This window comes from Protomyctophum bolini (assembly GCF_963924005.1).
Source record: "Protomyctophum bolini genome assembly, chromosome: 17".
Classification (NCBI taxonomy): Eukaryota; Metazoa; Chordata; class Actinopteri; order Myctophiformes; family Myctophidae; genus Protomyctophum; species Protomyctophum bolini.
This window is the reverse complement of record NC_137878.1, coordinates 15,821,905-15,843,632: the sequence shown is the minus strand read 5'-3', so window position 1 is coordinate 15,843,632 and position 21,728 is coordinate 15,821,905. Positions and strand designations below refer to the sequence as shown.

General features: G+C 44.5%; 2 protein-coding genes across 4 annotated transcripts; both read left to right on the top strand.

Moving 5' to 3' along the window:
- Positions 1-2,287: 2,287 nt before the first annotated feature.
- Positions 2,288-10,312, top strand: kifc1 (kinesin family member C1). 3 transcript variants are annotated; one of them, XM_080787780.1, is made up of 17 exons: positions 2,288-2,364; positions 2,534-2,587; positions 2,688-2,795; positions 3,671-3,773; positions 4,177-4,236; positions 5,275-5,497; positions 5,794-5,959; positions 6,146-6,334; positions 6,930-7,043; positions 7,407-7,493; positions 7,789-7,986; positions 8,675-8,839; positions 8,972-9,110; positions 9,304-9,443; positions 9,581-9,654; positions 9,777-9,852; positions 10,150-10,312. In XM_080787780.1, the coding sequence occupies exons 2-17, from the start codon at positions 2,582-2,584 to the stop codon at positions 10,192-10,194; spliced, it is 1,893 nt and encodes a 630-aa protein (XP_080643906.1). In that variant the 5' UTR covers positions 2,288-2,364; positions 2,534-2,581; the 3' UTR covers positions 10,195-10,312. The 3 variants fall into 3 exon arrangements, with proteins under 3 accessions (XP_080643906.1, XP_080643904.1, XP_080643905.1); XM_080787778.1 differs by having other exon boundaries at positions 3,668-3,773; XM_080787779.1 differs by having other exon boundaries at positions 2,298-2,364; positions 2,538-2,587; positions 3,668-3,773.
- Positions 10,313-12,073: 1,761 nt separating this feature from the next.
- On the top strand, positions 12,074-21,312 carry zbtb22b (zinc finger and BTB domain containing 22b). Its single transcript, XM_080788134.1, has 5 exons — positions 12,074-12,214; positions 13,095-13,331; positions 14,251-14,997; positions 15,239-15,502; positions 16,735-21,312. The coding sequence occupies exons 2-5, from the start codon at positions 13,095-13,097 to the stop codon at positions 17,803-17,805; spliced, it is 2,319 nt and encodes a 772-aa protein (XP_080644260.1). The 5' UTR covers positions 12,074-12,214; the 3' UTR covers positions 17,806-21,312.
- Positions 21,313-21,728: the final 416 nt, after the last annotated feature.

The following is a 21,728-nucleotide window of genomic DNA, read 5'->3' as shown; positions in this document are numbered from 1 at the left end:
AGGACCATGATGGCTCAGTTTTACACAGCCATCATTGAGTCCATCCTCACACACTCCATCATCACCCTGCTGCAGCTGCAAAAGATCTCGCCAAGCTGCAGAGGGTGATACACTCTGCGGAGAGGGTGATTGGCCGTCCACTGCCCTCCCTCAAGTCCCTGCATGACTCCAGGGCATTGAGGAGAGGGAGAAAGATCATGGCCGACCCCTCCCACCCTGGCCACGGCCTCCTCACCCTGCTCCCCTCTGGGAGACGGTTGCGGCTGCCGAAAGCTACAAAAGCCCGCCACAGACTGAGCTTTTTCCCCTCAGCCTAAATGACTCTGGTTTCCCTCCCACCCCTGCCCCCTAGGGAGTGTCACCGGACATGTTTGCACTTCCATAACTCTGCACTTTATATTTATACTTCTTGCACAGTGTTGTATTTGTGTTGTTTGTTGTTATTATTTGTTATATGTAAAAATACAAATAAATGCACACACGCAAATGTCAAAACAAATTCCTATGTGTTTTACACAATGGCAAATAAAGGAATCTGAATCTGAATTCATACAGGAGTGGCGGATTCTTGAGCCACAAGGTTCCGCTCCACCAGTGATATATGACTGTCCCAGTCATATCACATAACTGATTAGTTTGAGTCTAGTTGCCTAGACAGAGTCTGAGCATGTTACAGCCAGGTATAACTTTAAAGAACATGCTACAAATCTAATTACCTACATCAGGTTTCATTAGACATCTGCAGTATATCAACTACACAGGTAAATAAAATCACTTATTCACACTGTTGTTAAATAATTAACCTTATCCTTATAGCGGCTTCCACAACACTTTGCTATGGCGGATGATCAGGCCAGTGATTGTGTTGAACGTAGACAGACATTGGCCTGCAGGTATTGCCTGTGTAGGCTACTTGTGTAGTAGTGTGTGACTGTAGTGGAACCCCTGAGTCAATTTGTGACAGCTCGGCCCCTTGAATATACAGTAAAACCGGTTTAGCTGAATCCCAGGTCAAGTTTGCTAATGAGGTCTAATGAGGTATCACACTCTGTCTCGCTCTCTCTCTCTCTCACACACACACACACACACACACACACACACACACACGCAATCCAATCCAATCCACTTTATTTATATAGCACGTTTCACAACTCAGAGTTTACAAAGTGCTGTACAGGAGAAGAAAAATAAAATAACAAATGCACTAAAGCTACCACACAGAAAAACAACAGCGAGAAAACAAAGTACAAACAGTGAAAACAACTGAGACACATTACAGGAAAACAACAGAAAAGCAACAGCATCACAGTGAGACAAAACATATACAAGGACCGAAGGAACTCAAGCGGGGTTAAAAGCCAAGGTGGGTCTTTAGGCGAGATTACATACACACCTATAAATATAATACCTGTACATATTACACTACTACTGTTTTGACCACGACATAGGCGTGGCTTTAACTAGTATAGTATGGAATTGTCAATCCGTGCTATTTGGCATTATTTACTATTCTGTGACAGAGGGCTCCATCTGGTGGACTATGTCCAGGTAAGGAAAGGAAATATAATGTTACCCAGGGTAACTGGACTAAGCTCAATAACTTGTTTACAGCCAGGCCAACATTTCATGGTAGAGGTTCAATGCCTTGTCCAAGGGCACTTCAGCGGTGGTAATTCCGATATCAAGACCGCTCCGTTCGGCCACCGCTGCTCCTTTGAGAACTAGCCCGACATATTAATGTACACCCCTGCTTATGAGACAATTTAAAATGAAACTTCTATGACAGTGCTGCAGACAATTCTGGTATAATGGTATTATTAGTGTCTCAGGCTCTCAGCCCTTCGGTCGCCCGTCACCTATATTAAGGCGTTTTACTGGTGTACTCTAGTCTAGTCTACAAGTTACAGCTACAGGCTGGCTCTAGCTCTGGTCCATAGCATTAATGCTTCGATTCTGCGAATTTCTTTATTTTGTATGGTGTCCCTGGCATAAAATGTTTTCAGATGGGGGTCTGCCCACAGACAAATATATACATTTTGGAGTCCTTGACTTGAAAATAAAACACTGGTTTAACAATATTAGGAAAGTTAGGAAACAAGCCCAAAGTCGCTTATTATATGCGATCATCAACACTGATTCGAACCTGGCTTGCGCACGACCACGGAGGCGGAGCGTGTGCAGTTCCCCCCCCCCCCCAACCAATCAGCGTAGGATAAAGTCTGACGAGGCGAGGTTACCAAACAACAGTTGAGTTTAAAATTCAATTTCAAACGGCTGCAGCCAAATTAAAGTAGCCACTGAACTGAAGCTAGCCGGGCGTCGCCGTCGATACTTTCAAGTCTGCAGTAAGCTGAAGCAAACACGGTAGGAAAACTATTTTTATTTTATTATTAATCTACACATTATTCACAACGGGAAATGGCGGTACTGATTTCTGTCTCATGTTGACGATGAAAATGTTAGTTTGTTTCTAAATGGCCTACTGATGTACCGTATACTATGCAGTGAGTTAACAATCGCCTTCCTCTGTTAGAAAGAACATCAACGCTGAGCTAGGCCTACAGGAGAGCAAATTAACACAATGGAGGTGGGTCACCGTTGGTGTTAAATTATTTACCCGACACGGTCTAGCTTTTTCTCGGTGGTTCTTTGCTGTTTAACTTAAATCTTTGTATAATATACAACAGAACGCAGATCCGCCCAAGTCCGTATCTCGTCTCCCCTTGCCAATGAGCTCCACAAAGAGACCGATCCTGGCCGAAGCTGCAGACAACTATGAAAGCCAGCCTGCCCAGGTTTGTTTTGCTATTGATTGATATGTTTATTAACAGTTAGCAGAATTGCAGTACATTTCAACTCTGGCACAAACGTAGCCATGGTTCACATGACGCTCGTACTTCACGAGCGTCATGGCGCAACTGCAGCCTGTTTTACGCGATCGCTAAATTTACATTGTAAACTTTTATAAACATTCAGATTCCAAATATAAAGTACTCGCCACATGTGCCACGGGTGTTAGAATTTTGCTGGTACAACGATTGCTGTATCCCTGCATGCATTGCTGCATCCCGCGTTGTTTAACACCCGTGGCACTTTATATTTGAAATCGGAATGTTTATATACATGTTTGGACTGTAAATGTAGCCATTGCGTAAAACGGGCTGCAGATGCGTCATGACTGTTATGGTAATAATGACTGTCATGTTTCAGGGTTGGCACAAACTCAATACAAAGACTTGGGTGAGTCCAAGTTGGAGCCTGACCAGTTTGTTTTGGGAAGTCTGGAGCCTAGTTTTGAGGTGCTGTGGTACCAGTAGGTGCATGCATAGTCTAAGTAACCTTGTACGAGGTCTCCTGTTAAGGTCTTCAAGGTGTTTTTGTTGACCAGTGAGGAGATCCTGTAAAGGAATCTTGTTCTTTGACTTTTTGATTACGTTGGTGGCCATTTATCACAGGAAAGATTAGCCTCCAGGATGGAACCTAGGTAATTTCATCTTTACTTGTGAAGTTGTGACACGTAAACGCTCAACTTGCAAACACTCGTCAGAACTACCTAAAGTGTCTTTTTGTAAATTACTTTAATTTCCTGCTAAATACCACAAGGGCTGGGAAAAGGTTGTGGTTGTACTATGTTCTGACCCCTAACACATTATTGATGCCGTTTCAGCAGAAAAGGCAGCGCAAGGAGCCAGAGGCGGTGGTCAGACCAAAGGTAGCAGCCACTCTTGTAGGCACCAAGAGACTCCCAGCGACCACTGCCAGACCCCCTGTGTGTAAGTTCACCATACACCTCGCAAACACAACACACACAGAAACGGATACATGATCAAACCGTCGCTTGTTTCTTTTTCTTTTCCAACTGTTCAAAAGTGATATAATGAGAGTTGAATGCTTTTCTAATTGGAAATCTTTTCCGCAAGTGTTTCCGTACCTCATTTGTGCATTTCACTTTTTCGATATAGCCCCAAAATCCGCCACCTTCAAGCGAAAAAGTGGGTTTTTTGGCATTTTTAGGTGTTTCCATCCCGGGGACTCATCTAGTGTTTACTTTATACTAATATAACTATACACTCTAGATTGGAGTGTAGGGTCCAACCATCTTCAGGACTGTCTTTCATTTGACAAGAATTTAAGCTTTTTGTTATGAATTAATTAAGTAACCACTGCTACTTTCAGCTAAACCAGCCAGATCCATGGGCCCTCCTGCTGCCACTGTTGCTGCTGGGCCTTCTAGAGGTGAGTTGTCTGAAACATGCTGTTATCTAACCTCGCGTCACCAGGATTTTCCCCCCGTAGGAAAGCCTAGTCAGAGTTACAAAATTGCTGTGTAATCTGGTCTGTACTGTGGAGTGGATCATATCGTTGGATCAAGTCATGTTGTAGTCATCAGGCCGGAATCCTCAATCTGGAACTTCCTTTCCCTCAAACCAGAAGAATAACAATAGGCGTGGCTCGTTCTCTCGTAGCCTGCAGCTTTTATGGGTAAAATTTGATTTGAGAGCCTGACTACAAAACAATGACCGGATCATAAACTCGAAAAGAAATGCTGCCCATGCTAGCTGTTATCAGCTAATTTGTTACATTAAGTCTGACTGCAGAGGTTAAACTCTTGTCGGCTCTAGGCCACCCATCAACAATAGGAATGGATGATTTTAATTGTCAAAGTGTTAACACGAGGCACAACCTAACTTGGGTAACCTAAATGAATCTTCCCAGACCTTGATAGCAACCCTAGTCTTTGACTTTGTGCAGTTTGTTAATGGGCATTTTGGATACTGTCTGAGGCGTTAATGCACAGCCCAAATGCTGCACAGAGCCCAGGAAGGCCTCCAGTAATTTCATTACACCCCAGTAGCTCTGGGTGTCTGCCAGAGACCCCATGTTGTCTTTGTGCTGCCCTGCAACAAAATGGCCTAGACCCTGCTCTTATGCCTGAATCTTTGATTCTATACCTGCACTAGATGCGCCCAGACTGTTTATGCTATGGTGTCTCATGTCTGTTGTTGTCCTGTATTATGTTTTAAACCACTATACTCTTGCTGTAAACCTAATTGCCCTTCTGGGACATTAATAAAGACCTTGAACCGTGGTTAATGGTTCCAACACCAAAGCCAACTTTTGGCTTTATTTGCACTTAGTTAATAATAATTACATTGTTTACTTAACTAGTTGGTATAAAAGTAATTAAAAATAACACTTGTGTGATGTGAGCGGCACCTTGATGATTTAGAGCGGTTGGCACAGCTATAAAAAACACATTTTGATGTCCTACAGGTGTAGCTGCGAAAAGGCCTGTCGCAGCCACAGTTCCAAAAGCAGGTGTGTCAGCTGGAACAAAGCGACCTAGCTGGGACTTAAAAGGCAAGGTTGCTGATATGGAGGGCAAGATGACCACATGTCAGAATAAATTAAGGTCTTCTGATCAGATTAATGAGTCGCTCAAGACTGCAGTGACCGAGAAGGACGGCATCATCCGAGCACAGCAGAGTCGGCTCAGGTATGTCTTATCACTAGGGGTGTAATCAATAGTTTGATCCTGACAGAGTCCCAGACTAATTATTATAATATGAAAATAGACATTAAGTTGATTACACTGAATACTGTATGTACCAGTATGCAAATATGATACACACAAGCCAAACTTATTTTCATTTAACAAGAAGCTGATAATGATATACAAAGCTATGACACCAGGTTCAAAGTGCTTAACTATAACTGCCATGTCGACGATGTCTGTTGGCCAATGTTGGTTGGCTGAAGAAAAATTAAAAAAATCCTGCCCTTTCCCATCAGTGAGTGTGAGGCTGAGCTAAAAGTCCTCTATGGGGTCAAAGCTGATCTCCAAAACATGACCAGCAACAATAGAGAGATGGAGAGACGGCTGTTGCACCTGGAGCAGGAGCACAAGGCTAAGGAGACCCTTGCAGAAAATCTGGAAAGGGAGCTGCAGTCTCTAAAGGTAAGCTATTCATTACTACACCATTTCCAATAAATAAATCCCCCCCAAGGTTCGCAACTTCACATAATGGTCATAAGGGTTTATAGCCATGACCTTTTGACAACAGCCTAGATTAAAAAAAATCAAAATGCAGATGGAAGCCTGTATAAAACCATGGTTCTTAAAATGTCTCCGGTTCTCTCAAAGGTGAAGCTGTCTGTGGCTGAGTCCAGCCTGGCTCTTACCCAGACAAACCTCTGTGGTACACAGACAACACTCCGAGACACAGAAGAGAAGCTCACCTCTTGCCAGGAGACGGTAGCCCGCCAGAGGGATGAGATCCACTCTGGCGAGATGGCGCGAAGGTGCCTACATAATGTCATCCAGGAACTCAAGGCAAGTTTTTAGCATTGTAGGGCTCTGGCTGCATTTAAGGAGAAGTGTTTGCAACTCCATAGACGTGCATGCATGATATGCCCATTATTATGAATTGCATCAGGTGTATTGCTGATATCTTTAGAACTGTAAAGGCTCATACATGGTCTGGATTTTAGGTGGTTAGGTGACCACCGAACTACAACATGACGTGAAGAGCAAACCACCGCCACCGCTCCAGCCCTTCTCTCTGTTTTTACTCGCCACCGCTCAACGTTATTTCAGCTCACCACCGGTGCGGTAGTCACCTCACCACCGAAAAACCAGACTATGAATAGGCCTTTAACGGGACAAATTGTGTGCAGCCTTTCTTTCCCATAGGCGCCATAGTCTGTCTCGAAGTCTTTAGGTGTACAGTCACAGAACTTCTGTCCATTGTGGGTAGAATATGAGCCACTCCTTTCTGTTTAGTTTGTAAGAGTCAGGTCCCCCATTTATAATGATTTGGGTTTGTTTACATTTAAAGTGTTACTGTATCTGTCATTTCTTAATGTGCCTATGTCTTAGGATGTATGGGGACATTTACCTTGTCATTCAAACTGGTTTCCTTCTATAGGGGAACATCAGAGTTTTCTGTAGAGTGCGCCCTCTTCTGGCTGGAGGGATGGGTGACCACATCCAGCTCCCTGCCCATGATGACAAGACCCTGATTCTGGCCAAGAGTGAGGAGGTGAGTCCATTATGCTTGTATTGGTTAGACCAGCGGTTCCCAAACTGGTGCATGCACCCCTTGTGGTGCGTGAACGCCCTCTAGGGGGTGCATGACATGAAAAGGGTAATGACACAACTGGATCCGTGACAATTTCGTCCGATTCCGACCTGTGCAGGTCTCGGCTCCACTTGGGTATTTTCGGTATCTGGGGACCCGGTGAAAGCTCTAGTCTGAACTACATTGGGGCCAACCTGTAATTGCAGTAGACCTCATTTTGTCATCACTGGATTCATATTGGCAATGTTCCTTTTTATACCTGCATTCTCTTATCACTGCCTCATAAATAATGGACATAACATCAACTTTTATTTAATCCTTCAGTCTCATACAGGTCGTACCCTGGATACGCAGAAGAACTACTCCTTCTCCTTTGACAAGGTCTTTGGGCCCCATTCCTCACAGCAAGAGGTATTTATTTATATACTCTTCGGCCTTCATCGGTGTCACTGATGAAGGCTGGATAGCTGAAACGTTTGTCCTTATTTGTTCAAATATGAAATAAACTATTTGAACTGCAGTCTTGGTGTGTGCGACCCACTACCTTTATTTTGATATGTTTTGAACGGTTAGCGCACCTATAGTCAGAGCGCGGTGGTCATATGAAGAGTAATATATACTCTTACTCACTCATTGTCCTATTATGGTGAGACATCTTAATTTGCTTATGTTTTTAATTTATTTATTTTGGCTGTCCTTCCTCTAGGTCTTTGAAGAGCTCTCCCTCCTTATACAGTCGGCCCTGGATGGTTACAACGTTTGTTGTTTTGCGTACGGCCAGACGGGGAGCGGCAAAACTCACACCATGGAGGGAGCAGACACAGAAGATGGCTGGGGAGTCATTCCACGGGCAGTGCAGCAGGTGTTTAAGGCAGGAAGGAAACTGGAGGAGCAAGGCTGGCAGGTCGGTCACCCTGTGCATTTTTATTTTTTCCTTCAGGAGGGAATCTGGGTGAAATATTTTAATCGTTTTGGTTACTCTTGTAATATCCTTGCACAATGCGAGTCTGGGAGTTGAAATTCCTTGGGATTAGGTTTTGAAGTAATACCTCCGGTTGAAAACCGGAGGTATTGCAGGTGGTCCCAGGGATTATTTTTAAGTTCAACATCAACATTGGCTATCTCTAGTTTAAAAGTACTTTATTTATAAATAACAAAGTGTTTCATACAACCAAATGTAGCCTAGTTATAACAGCTTTAACAAATGCCAGGTGTCGGCCTATTTTGACAATGCAGTGCAGAAACATAATTGCCTTGATGCATAACGAGCATCCCAGCTGAATTCAGACACACGCCTGCCCTCTTGAGAGTCTGGAGTCATTTCTCTCAAAGCCCTCGAATATGATTAAAGATTATTATGGTATTGCATGCTCAATTATTTTCCCATCTTTGATTTGCGGGACAGTCGTGCTATTTTTGGACTCTTCCAAGAGATGTGGGACGGGTGGTCAGCCCAATAGTGGTGATCCCCACTCCCAGGTTGCTCTTAGTCAGAATGGTGGTCCCTGGGTCAAAATCAGTTAAAACCCCCTGCTATAGAGCATCCTATTTGTGGAGGGAAGTTCTCACCTAATACTCCTTATTTCCCCCAGTTCTCCTTCACGGCAAGTTTCGTAGAGATTTACAATGAGACTCTGCGTGACTTGCTCTACACCGGCAAGGCCAGCAACCGGCCTGAGCACGAAATCCGGAAGTCTGGGGACAACACTGTTACCGTAACAAACCTTGCTTACAAGAAGGTCACTTCAGAGGACCAGGTACAGCACACTTATTTCTATTCTGTAGTAGCCACTTAACATTCAACCTGATATTGAAATGTGTTGAGCCACATCATGCTCATTTATCTCCCAAGCTGACTAAAGATGCCAATTATATTCCCCAATTGTCAGGTGATCAATCTGATGGCCCTGGCGAACCAGAATCGTGCCACTGCTCAGACTTCTGTCAATGACCGCTCCTCTCGCTCCCACTCGGTGTTCCAGCTTGACATCAGTGGAGAGAACACAGGCAGGGACCTAAAGTGCAACTGTGAGTACTTTATTTTTTTTAAAAGGTCAGACGACCGTTGCTTGTCATTCCCAGTCTCTCCACTGTCCTATCAAAAGCAGAAAAGGCCCAAAACATTAAAAAAAAAAAACTTTTCTTTTTTTGGGGCAGTCTGTGTTTTGCATGTTTGTCTCAATCACACTTTCTTATTGCTGACTTGTATTCATCTGTACAGCCACCCTATGCCTGGTGGACTTGGCCGGTAGTGAGCGTGTCCAGAAGAGCCAGGCACAAGGTCATCGCTTCAAAGAGATGACGGCCATTAACGGCTCACTCACAAACCTGGGCATTGTCATCACTGCCCTGGCAAACAAGGTCTGTCATTCTCTGAACCCTGCACTCAGTTATATGAAATTATGAATGCTACTCTCTCTTTTATTTCCAATCTGTTGCTTTTTGACTGGAGCTTCTGTTTTGGGCCAGGCTAAAACCATATTTTCCTTGTGTTCCAGGAGAATTTCATTCCTTACAGGAATTCCAAGCTCACTTATCTTCTTCAGGGATGTTTGGGAGGAAACAGCAAAACGTGAGTTTGAACCTGGAGACCATTATTCTGAAATCCACAAATTTATTTCAGAGTTAACTAGTTTGTCTTGGAACACTGTCAGTGGATGCATTACATGACTTATCTTTTTCTCACCCCATCAGGCTGATGTTTGCCAACATCTCCCCAGAGACTGACAACTTTGGGGAGACTTTGAACTCCCTGAGGTTTGCTAGCAAGGTGGGTAGTACTTATCTACTGTATTTCTTGAGCACACATTGTAAAAGAAACTGGGTTTTCAGGCTGCTAGTCAAATTTTAGTCAATTTGGTGTCTCCATGGAAACCAAACTTCATTTAAGCTCGGTATAATATTTGAAAATGTATGTAAAATTGCTAATGATTCTATATTTGTGAAAACCAACTCTAAAATATATATATTTTTAAAGTTAACCAATATGCTTCTCGTGTTGCTGCGGCTTGTTTTGACTTTTGTTCATTCAGTGTTCGTCTTCAATGTCAATTCTGTTCTCTTCCAGGTTAATGACTGCGTCATTGGCACGGCTTCAGCCAATAGGAAGTAGTCGTTGGGCTCGTCTATGCCTCTGAGGACAGTCCAACACAACCTCTCTATTTTAAATGAACCTTTGCTTCCCTCCAGGAAGTTTTAACTGTGGGATTATTGTACTTTTTTTTTACAGTGGGGGATTAGTGGTTTTTTTATAAACATTTTAATGTTACATGTTTGGACCATGTAGTTCATTTTTCAATAAAAGTTTATTCTGCAAAGGCTATATGACGGTTAAACGTGTATTTTTGGTGTGTGCAAACCCTTGGGTTGACGACTGGTTATTTGTCATATGATGTATTGCCATATTTTTGGTTCTTGCTTAATGTAAATCACTCTGGAAATCATACGGCATACTTTGTCAAACTGACATTTCTGCCCAACTACTCGTAATACTACAGCAGCAGTGTGTTGGCGTATATGTAGATATAATGCAGGCAGACATTTATTATTCTCTTCCCTCATTGCCAAAGTGACTTCTTTCTTGAAAACCTCAGCAATTATGCTGTGAGGAAGTGCAACATTTGAATGGGAAATGCCTTGGAAACAAATTCTTTAGAACTCTTGACATCCCGTTAGTCTGGACATACCGGTATATGGATTGTGTGTGTGTGGTTAACCAACATTACTATTGATGTTTTTATGATGGTTTTATTCCACTTGCCAGAATGTGAACCTGGACATTGAGTATGGGTACCCAGCATTTAGAAACTGCCAGATGCTAACTTGAATATGTTGGGCAATTTTCATAATTGGCAAGCTATCATTGACAACTTCTACAATTACAATTTTCATTATGCTTTTAAGTATGTGTCAAACTAGGGGTTTTTTGTTATTCTGAATCCATTGCAAGCATTCATTTGGCATGAAAAACACAGGGCCATATTGATAGTGTCATATTAGGCACTTGCCCAACTGCTGATCGACCTCATCACATTTATGATGGCTGGTATTTTTCATGCAAAGCTAATGCTTACAATGGAATCAGAATCATGAAAACCCTCTTAGTTTGACATGTCACTTAAAGCACAATGGAATTTTAAAATTGTTGCATATATAGGTTGTCAATGATACCCCAGCTTATTATGCAAATTAATATTGGACAACATAATGCAAGTTGGCATCTGGCAGTTTTTAAATGCTGGGGACCCATACAATATTTCTAACATAAAACTATAGGGTAGCCTACTCAAAATGTCCAGGTTCACAAAGGGGCTCTATGGGCTGGCAAGTAGACTATTTAGTGTTAGAGAATAGTCATGGATAGGGTCTGAATTATATCACTGAAATGTGGGAAACCTTAAAAGTTTTCAAGATGTAGCCTTTGATTTTAAAGATGAGTATGCAGTATTATAGAAAAGTGTTTAAAGGCAAGCTACCAACTATCCCATCAATGGAGGTATTAAGGCTAAAGATGGAAAAGTGTATGATTTAGGACATCAGCCAAACTGACAAGCTTGCCTACTATACAGAATATGAACACTTTTGAACAGAACCTAAAACGAGTTCTTTATCATGTTTATGGTCACTATAATTGGGGGGGTGGGGGGACGACGACGACACTCAAAGTGTTGGGGTTTGTGTGGCATAATGTATTAGCATACTTAGCTACTGTACCAGATTGGGGTTCCTTGCAATTAAACCGTTTACGACCGTCTGGTCATATGACTTTAATCAAACGGGTACAACAAAAAGATGTACATAACAAGTGCTTTTATTGCCCGCATTGCATAGCAACCACCTGTATGGCTCACTCACATCATCACATGTTTCTATGGGAACCGTCTAGAGTCTAGACAGATGTGCTGTTTTTTCCCCCCGGTCGGCTAAAGTCTGGTACGTCTGTCTGGAATGCCCTTAAAGGGAACGCGTCACTTAATGCTGTCTGTCCGCAGAACAAGATGGACAGCAACATTTTCAGGAAAGCTTTGCCTCAAACTTTAGGGGCAGGTTAGACTGACAAGTCCCGAATTGGCTTTCACTTGAGCAAAGTCACTCGGCATATTGGAAGAAGAGGAGTGGCATCATCTTTATCGGTGAGTTTTTAATCTCGACACGTTTGCATTTGGCTTTGCAAGCCACTTGAGCTAGCTAACAGGCTAGCGTCATCCAGAACAGTAGACTTCTCCTAGCCTCAGTCCTGATCTCACTGTGAGCAATGAAACACATATGAATACATTGAATTCTCAAGTTGCATTTTCAACGCAATCAGGAGACCGCCGGTCTTATCGCTGGTGTGTTCAGTGTGAATTACATCCGCATTACCCCAATGTAGAAGCCACCAATGCCACCAGTACAGATTGGCATGAACATACTGGCAGTGTCGTTTCCTATGCCAATCTGGTAGCGTTGGTGAAGCACCACAACATGGACAGTTTATTAAATAACCAATGAATAGATTTGATTTTGTCTGAGGATGTACAGCAAGACCTTTGCAGCTGCAGCCTGGAGTAGACCGTAGGAAATACCGAGATGTGCATGTCTGCTATCTATTCTAGATAATAAATGGGGTTGACACAAGAAAGTAGCATTTGTGAGATTGAAGCAGGTGCTTTACTGTAGTGTAGATTATACCATATTGTAAATATAATCTTGCCCAGTGTGATTTCAAGGTGGAGTGGTTAATAATCTAGAGCAGTGGTTCTCAAATATTTCCATGTCAAGGACCCCCAAATTGATATGTATATCAGAAAATAATATATGCCAGAATGTGTCATAAGAGAAGATTTGTGTTGTCTACAATCATTATTATTATTATTATTACTTGCGAAAGCAGAGCATGCAAGAACAGCGATCGGCTGGGTAGCCTATGTATGTCGGTATATTCCAAGGGACCATTATTCTCAATGACGTAACTAACTTAGCACTTATCAATCATCGGTTCACGTGAGGTTGTAAATTGATCTCAATCCCCAGATGCAGTCCCTGTCTGCGGATGCGGGCTGCACCAGCAGCTCCGGGTCCAGCGGCACCCCCACCACAGGGTCCATGGTGCAGGTGTGCTTCCCCAGCGCCCAGGCCTCCGTGCTGGACAGCCTCAACAGGCAGAGGGAGGAGGGCCGGCTCTGTGACCTCTCCATCCAGGTCCAGGGACAGGTGTTCAAGGCCCATCGCTGTGTCCTGGCCGCATCCTCACCCTACTTCCATGATCAGGTCCAGGAAAGGGCGGAGGGAGCACATAGAAGTTCACTCTTTATTTATTTGTGCCGGTCTAACTAGTATCGATCAATCAGTCCTACATAGGGCACGGTGGCACAGTTGGTAGTGCTGTCGCCTCACAGCTAGAAGGTCCTGGGTTCGATTCCCGCTGGGGACGCTGTGGGCACTGGCGGCGTGTTCCCTCCTCCGCGTCATCAGTGCCCATACCCGAGGCGGGGGTTGGCGATAGGGCCTTTCTGTGTGGAATTTGCATGTTCTCCCCGTGTCCCCTAGGGTAGATACCCTCACAAAAACATGCCGTAATCCTGGTCTCTAAAACTACCTCCCCCTGGCCAGCCGGGGCGCCTGATGGAGGGGAAAGGAAGTGGTCGGAATAACGTGTCCCTTCCACGCGCTACGTCCGGCCGGGGAAATTCCCCTCTGTCAGGTGAAAAGAAGCAGCTTGGACTCCTCATGCATAGAAGGAGGCATGAGGTCAGTCCGCTGCCCCCCCAGGTTGGCAGAGGAAGTGTAGCGCCCAGGATTACTTAGATAATTGGCACTGGGTGAAAAAGAAAAACTGGGTTACAAAATCGTGGGATAAAAAAATAAAAAAATAAATCAGTCCTACATAATACAAATTCAGCAGAATCAGGCAGGGAGGAGGTACTTTGGGTGGAGTTAACAACTTGTGCCCTATATATTTCATCATATGACGAATAGTGAAAATAGCTGATCAAACAAAATATTTTGTTTTTATTTTATCTTTGTACAATTTCCACCTAAAATGACATGCCCAAAATAGGGACTGCCAGGTTGAAAGTGGTTAAAGGTACTGTAAAGAGAGACAAAGGCAGAGAGAGGTAGAAAAGAGAGGGAAAGAGAGAATAAAAAGGCGTTCCACTCATACTCATCACAACCTCTTCCCCCTCAGGTACTACTGAAGAACATGTCCACTGTGTGCATCCCCGCCGTGATGGACCCCCTGGCGTTTGAGAGTGTGCTGAGCTGCGCCTACACCGGCCAGCTGCGCATGTTGCGGGAGGACATCGTCAACTACCTCACGGTGGGCAGCGTGCTGCAGATGTGGCACATCGTGGACAAGTGCACCGAGCTGCTCAAAGAAGGCCGGGCCGCCACGGGGGGTGGGGGAGGAGGAGGGGCCAGAGGCGGCAGGGAGGACGTCCAGGTGGGTGGTGGGCTCAGCGGGGGAGCGGGACCATCCAGCAGCAGTGGTGGGGTCGGGGGCGGGTTGTCGACGAGGGCAGGAGGCGGAGGGGCCAGCGGCGGTGGCGAAGGTGGTCAAGGACAGGCTGTGGGGTCCCACGACCCCCAGCGCACCCCACAGCCCCCCAGCCACCCGTCCCTGAGCGAGAGCCAGTCGCCCAGCAGCACCAACTACTTCAGCCCCAGGGACGCCGGGGGCTTTGGGGGAGGTGGAGCGGCCACCGCCGGGGCCTCCGGGGACGGACCCGGCGCTAACCACACCCCCGGCTACTGCACCCCCTCCGGGGGAGAGGAGGCCTTCCTCATTGAGGAAGACGAGGAAGATGAAGAGGAAGAGGTGGTGTACCATCAGAGGAAGAGGGAAAGAGGAGGGAGCGCGAAGAGGAAGAAGATGAACTCGGGGTTGGAGCAGGAAGTCGGGGTCAGCGATAGTTTCGGTGTGTCATCTTATCAGGCAAGAGTCTCTCTCACACGCACACACACACACACACACACACACACACACACACACACACACACAACAATACTTTGTTTCACACACTTTCAACTCATTGCATACCTCTAAATATGTATGTATTACTATTTTCTGTGTGTATGTAATAATACACATTATTGTACTTTGCTGTTAAAACATTTTGTACCGTTTATGTTGCTCTGTTACATTCTTCTGCATACATCATCTGTGGTTCGTGCAGGATGGAGACGAGTTGGACCAGAAACGGCCCACGTACAGCCAGCCCAGCATCATGCCCCGCAAGCAGTGGGTGGTGGTGAAGACGGAGCACGCAGATGACGACGACCTCATCGTGGTCTCTGGAGATGAGGAGGAGGAGGAGGACGAGGAGGAGAGGGAGAGGGAGATGCAGATGGCGAGGGAGAGGAGCAACTTCAACATCTCCAACATCCGGAGCCTGCATGCCGAGCTGGGGGGAAGAGCAGACACCGACATGGACACACAGGTCAATTTTGGTCATTATAGAGAATATAGACATTAAATCAAATATAGACTTATATTAATTTGATCAAGAAATCTGTTTTTGGACACAAACTTTGTCTTAACAAACATTAAATGTCATTGATAATGAATGGCCAGTTTTGAGTGTTTGTGTAAACAACATTAAAAGACTAATGATTGGCCAGAACGAGATATGTATGAGAGCGCACTTCTCACAGGTATGATTTATTAAATATAATCAGCAAATGATGACATACAAACAGTAAATGCCTTGGAATTCGTCTTCGTAGTTACACAGTTACACTGTTTTTTAATTGTGCCAACTGGCCCAATGTCAAAGGCAAGCATGTGGACCACTTTCTCAATTTAAACAAGTGTTAAACGGATAACATACCCACCTGGCACCTGGAGTGGTATGCCTCGCCGCAGCTGGTCCTGCAAGTGAAATAAAACATAATACAGGCAAATCCAAAACAGTTTGGTGAAATGATCTCACTCTAATCCAGGCTGTAACTCGGCATAAACCTGACCCTAGCACATTTATCTGCATATTGCCTAAGGGATAATCAACTCAGAGTCCTGCGGTTATCAAAAATAATTGCATGATGCTGAGGCTAATTACAGAGCAGGGTAATTGCCTATGCAGGGTGCATAATATTTTTGATAACTGCACGGCTCAGAGTTTGATTGTCCCGCTTATACCATGGCCAAAATCAAATTAAATATACAGTATAAGTACCGGTAGTGTTTATTCATATTTTGGAGTAAAACACTCTTTAGACTTTATGTTGAAACTGTCTTTGTTAACCATAGAAAACTTTACCTAACTACTCCAGCAAGTGGGAGAAACCGTAGTAACGATCAATAAACGAGTACCTACTGAGTCAGTCAGCCGACAATAGTGACTTTTTACATTATCTAATGTCTCAAGAAAGAGTCTGAGCTGCAGGGACAGCAGGGACATTCAACGTACTGTATATATATTGGGGATTAGTGGAATGAAAACATAAGCGCCCCACCAGAAGAGGACGGCCGAGGGTGGCCCAAATGTGCCAACATCCTGTTATCCACATTCTATTGGGCGGAGGCAAATTCAAAGTTGTGCTGTTAACTGAAAATATTGCACACCCTCTGTTCAATCAGAATTGAGTATTCCCCTTTGCCATAGTTATAAGTGAGAATAATCAACACATTTTTGCTATAGTTTACACAACCACCTTCCACATTCTTCTGCAGGTGGACTACTGCCACACTTCAGAAGACTACCTCAAGTTTGAAAGCAGCCTCATGGACCAAACTCTGGCCCAGCACCTTCATGACAGTGCAGGGGGTCCGAGCCAGAGCAGTAACCGGTCCGTCTCAGCCCTGCTGGGGCAGGTGCAGTCTGCAGCCACGGCCCGGGCCCAGCTCTTCCCATTGGACATGCAGGGGAACCAGATCCTCTTGTATAGCCAAGCATCCGGACTCTCCTTGGAGCCCGGCCCAGCTCCGCCCCCACTGACGATGAGCGGCGGAGGAACCTCGTACAAAGGGCCCAACTTGGAGCACGGAGCTGTCCACCTGTCGGGTCAGGGGGGGCTTGGCGTGGACGGAGGGGATGGCGCCGGGGCATTCTGTGGGAGCGGCGGTGGTGCCGGGGGCTCGGGGAAAGTCTTCATGTGCCATTGTGGCAAAACGTTCACGCACAAGAGCATGCGGGACCGACACATCAACATGCACCTGGACCTGAGGCCCTTCCACTGTCCCGTCTGCTCCAAGAAGTTCAAGATGAAGCACCACCTGACGGAGCACATGAAGACCCACACGGGCCTCAAGCCCTACGACTGCCTCGGCTGCGGCAAGAAGTTCATGTGGCGCGACAGCTTCATGAGGCACCGGTCACACTGCGAGAGGCGCGGCGGGGCCGGGGACGCAGGCGAAGGAGGCATCATGGGCGAGGGAGGCAGGAGAGATGGAGGAGGGAGCAGTGAGGACGGGTCCGATTTAATCCCTTCCCCGCACCTCATGCTCTCGCCGGGTGAGGGAGGTCAGAGTGGTGTTTTAGGGGGAGGAGTCAGAGGGGGGATGTCTGTTCTGTCGCCACATCATTCTGGCGGTGTTCTGTCGCCACAACATACTGTCACTGCTAGCGGTCCCAACAGCAGTTGTGTCAGTGATAACACTTTGGCTATGGCTGCTGCGGGGGCACACCTAGGGGTGGGAGGTCAAGGTCACGGGTCAGGAATGTACGGCAGTCTGGCAGCAGGACGGAGTGTGTGCGAGGAGGATGTGTGTGAGATCAGTGCCAACAATAGTAGCATGTCTTAAACCAAAGTAGTTCTCTCTATGGCCACCAGGGCCCTCTGTTGTTGTACATGTCAGACTGCTGTTGCCGTACGAATGAAATAACCTCTTTAAACTGCAACACTGTGTTAAAAGTAGGAACTATTCTCAGCTTCTAGCATTTGGGGACCTTAGTGTTTGGAAACATATTAAAAGCTGTGTGTAAATTGACATCAGTTCCACGTAACCGCAGTAAACCACGAGACGATAAGCCTCCACTTCAGGGAGAGGGTTGGTGGCAGTGTTCCATTGGTGATTTGATTTGACTGGTGGTACGCTATTGTAATGACGTCACACGCCGCTTTACACCTACTACAGGTCGCTACAGGTCGCACCAGTGTCTGAGTCACACAATGGAGAACGACCCATGATATGCATACAGGCTCATTCCCATGTTGAGCTGTGTGACACTCGGCAGCCTTTGTAAACTATGTTGAGGTGTGAACTTAAGGTGGTTTTTAATCAATGCATGTGCGTGCGTGTGCTCCTGAAAAACCTTTGGGTGGATGGCATGGTAATGACCCATGCAACACTGGTTGGTGGTGACCGTAAAGCTGAAGGAACCTCTTGATTCTTTACAGTAAAATGGCAGTTTGGTTCAGGGGGGGGATTGGAGGAGTGCTAAAGTTATTTCCAATTACATCCTCTCAGTGTTAGAACGTTTCTCAAGAAACATGGTTGCCTCTGTGAAAGTGGCCTAATCGAAATGGTCTTTTGCGTTCGGTGAGCAATCTATACTTGTTATAAATATTCAATTCTTCTTGTGACTGTTCTGTTGTTGCAGCATGTCTGGAGAGGAATCAAGACTGATGCCACAGCTCTATCAGTAGAGTAGAGAGTAGCTGCTCGTGAGTGATGTGATTTTCCTGGTGTATCCCACAGTAATATATCATCGTTGTCAAACCAAAACCAACCAGTTATCTACTGTACAAAAACTGCTTTTCAGAAGACTTGAATGCACATGTATGAGCATTTGTGAAATTAGGCAATGAGGGTTTTTGCAGGTTATAAGGCCACAAGGGGATTATCATGCTCAATCACGTGGTGAAAACCCACAAACTATCCATTTCACAAGGGAATGAACTCAACAGGATGTGTTTGTCCTTCAAAGGCAGCAACCTGCCTTTACCTGCCTCACTGTTCCATTTAACCAAGTTACTACACTGCCATATTGTTTTAACCACTTAAACCCTACATCTGTACTTAGTTAGATGACTGGCGTCCTTTTTTCCCTCTACACCAAACCTCTTCGTCAAACTACAAGCTACAATTTACAAGCTCACAAAGCATGACAATTGCAACGCATTGTGAGCTTGTAGTTTGGCTATTTTTTGCAGAATGTTCATATATTATGTTATGACATCATATGACATGCTCAGGCAGAATAGGGATGCAAGGGTTCAAGTGGTTAAATCAGTGGTTCCGAACTGGTTTTGCTCGGGACCCAAATATTGTTTCACAATCCAGTATAGGCCTACTAGATAACCCAATGATTAAGTGTTTTTTCGATTCCATAAACCTGTGAGAATGTCTCGCAACCCATGGCCACTGGTTGACACTGTTTTAGAGAATCCTATGGTGCTCTCTTGGATTATAGATTCATATAATTTACAGAGAAGGGCTGAATTCTCATGATGGATGGCATGGATACGGGGTGGGCAACTAGCTAAATTAAAGGCCTATTGCATTTTGTGCAATATTTGTGATAATATAACAAGGCCAGAAAACACTGTAGACTGTATGGTGGTTTAATTGTCCAATATGTGCATGTGGTAGTCCTCTGTTGTTTTCTTCCCCATCCTGCCTCTAGGTCACATCCACACTAAGATGTTCTTGTTTGAAAACGCATACTGTAGGCCTGACCCTGTTTTGTTGTGAAAACTCCGGCATTGCATGATATTCTGGACATAACAGGCGATTTCAAACGATGATTGATCTTGAAACATGGATAATCAATGACCGGCACCAATATGCTAGCTGCTGTTAAATTATGCTATTATACTGCAGCGAGTATTGCCTTTATGCGCCGGGCAAAGGACAGCCGCTCTAGATCCACACTGACTTCTATATGACTTCAGAGATTCTCTGGCGGAGATATCACTCCACTGTATGGAAGGAGATTACAAGGTGCTACAACTCTAGTGTGGACACTGCACAGAGATGGTTCTAATTTGAAAACGCTGTTTTTCTATGAAAGCTAAAACGGGGTCGGTAGTGTTTCAAAAGTCTCAGTTTAAGGGGTTTGAAGATGCTGGAGTAGCTGGGCATAAAATTTAGCAAACATGCATTAAAAAACGTGAACAGATTACTGTGGATGTAGCTTATCTTCTCACTATGACCGAATATCCATGTAAGATGACTGGTAGTTTGTCCATGCTATATTACCACCATGATGTTTAGCCAGCATTGACTCAATAGTATTTATATACAGTACGATATTCGCATGGTCAAAGCTGTGAACGGACAGACACGTGTTGATGGTTCTTTAATTTATCACAACGGAAATATAACAAGACTGCAGTTACAGTACAATGTTATGTTGACGATGTCCTATTGACACAGGTCATATAGCTGTGACATATTAACTTCCAAATAATGGGTGTTATTTCCCCCCATTCCAATTAAAAATCTAAGTTTTAAAATGTCAAATTTCTCAAAGTATAATATGTGAAGCGTTTTGGGATACTGACAGTGCGCATAAGAAATTTGACACACACACACACACACACACACACACACACACACACTCTTCTAGACAGCTCGGCCCCTAAGAGCCACACTAAGAAGAGAGATGTTGTCGGTTCAGCGGGTGGTTCCATAAAAGATACAGTATTAACCCTTAAGCCTACATGTTTTTGCTGCTATTAGCTAGCTGCTTTCACTTCCTGTGCCATTGTAAGAGTTGCTGTGCTTTTACTGAAGCCTATGGTCACTGTAAATATGTAAAAGTATTGTACTATTATAACTCCTTTACTCATCAGACCGGGATCGAATATGAATTTTAATACCTCTTGCTTAGTGTCTGAGGGAACAACACAATCAACCTGTCATCATGAAGTATTTGAAAGCATTTCATAATCGTTTTTTTAAGTCAGGCCTGAGAACCTATCACCTGGACTCTTTGGTAGATGTGCTCTTATCTATGCTATATAGTGTATAGTGTGTTTACTCTGCATTGATCCATTTAAACCCCAGCATCCGTATTGTGGGGAAATCTTTAGTAGAAAATGGCTCACAACTCGTCGTGTTAGCTTGTCGAAAGGCCATTTTCAGCATTCCCCACAGTAACAGTTGGAATAGACCCTTGAGGGACTCAAGGATGTTTAAATGGTTAAACCCATGGGAAAGGAATGTGCTGTGAAAGAATGGCCATTATGCACATGGGATTGCATTTTCCTTAATTTGACAAAGTATTTAGATAATATTTCTCTCTCTCACACACACACACACACACACACACACACACACACACACACACACACACACACACACACTTCCATCATACTTCAAAGCCATACAGGACCTGGGTTCCCAGAAGTGTCTTCGTGTTAATGTCATAAAATAAAATCACTCATTGTGGCTATACATGATACATACAATGAGTTTTAGTTGGTAAGCTTATTAAAAATACTGTATGTTCTCTAATTCCTCCCACGAAACAGAAGTAGATCTAGTTCTGTTTCGGGGTGGAAATATAGGAGGGTATATAGGAGGCGCTTAAAGCTCACAATGCATCGCAATGTAAGGCATTGTTAACTTGTAAATATGCTATTTTCACTATTCTTGTATGATGAAGTATATAGGCCTTGTGGTTAAAATATAAGACGTTTATGTAATATTTTTTGTATTCTGTATGTATTCTCAGTGGCGCTTGCCACTGAGAATACATAATAATGAATGGTCATTAT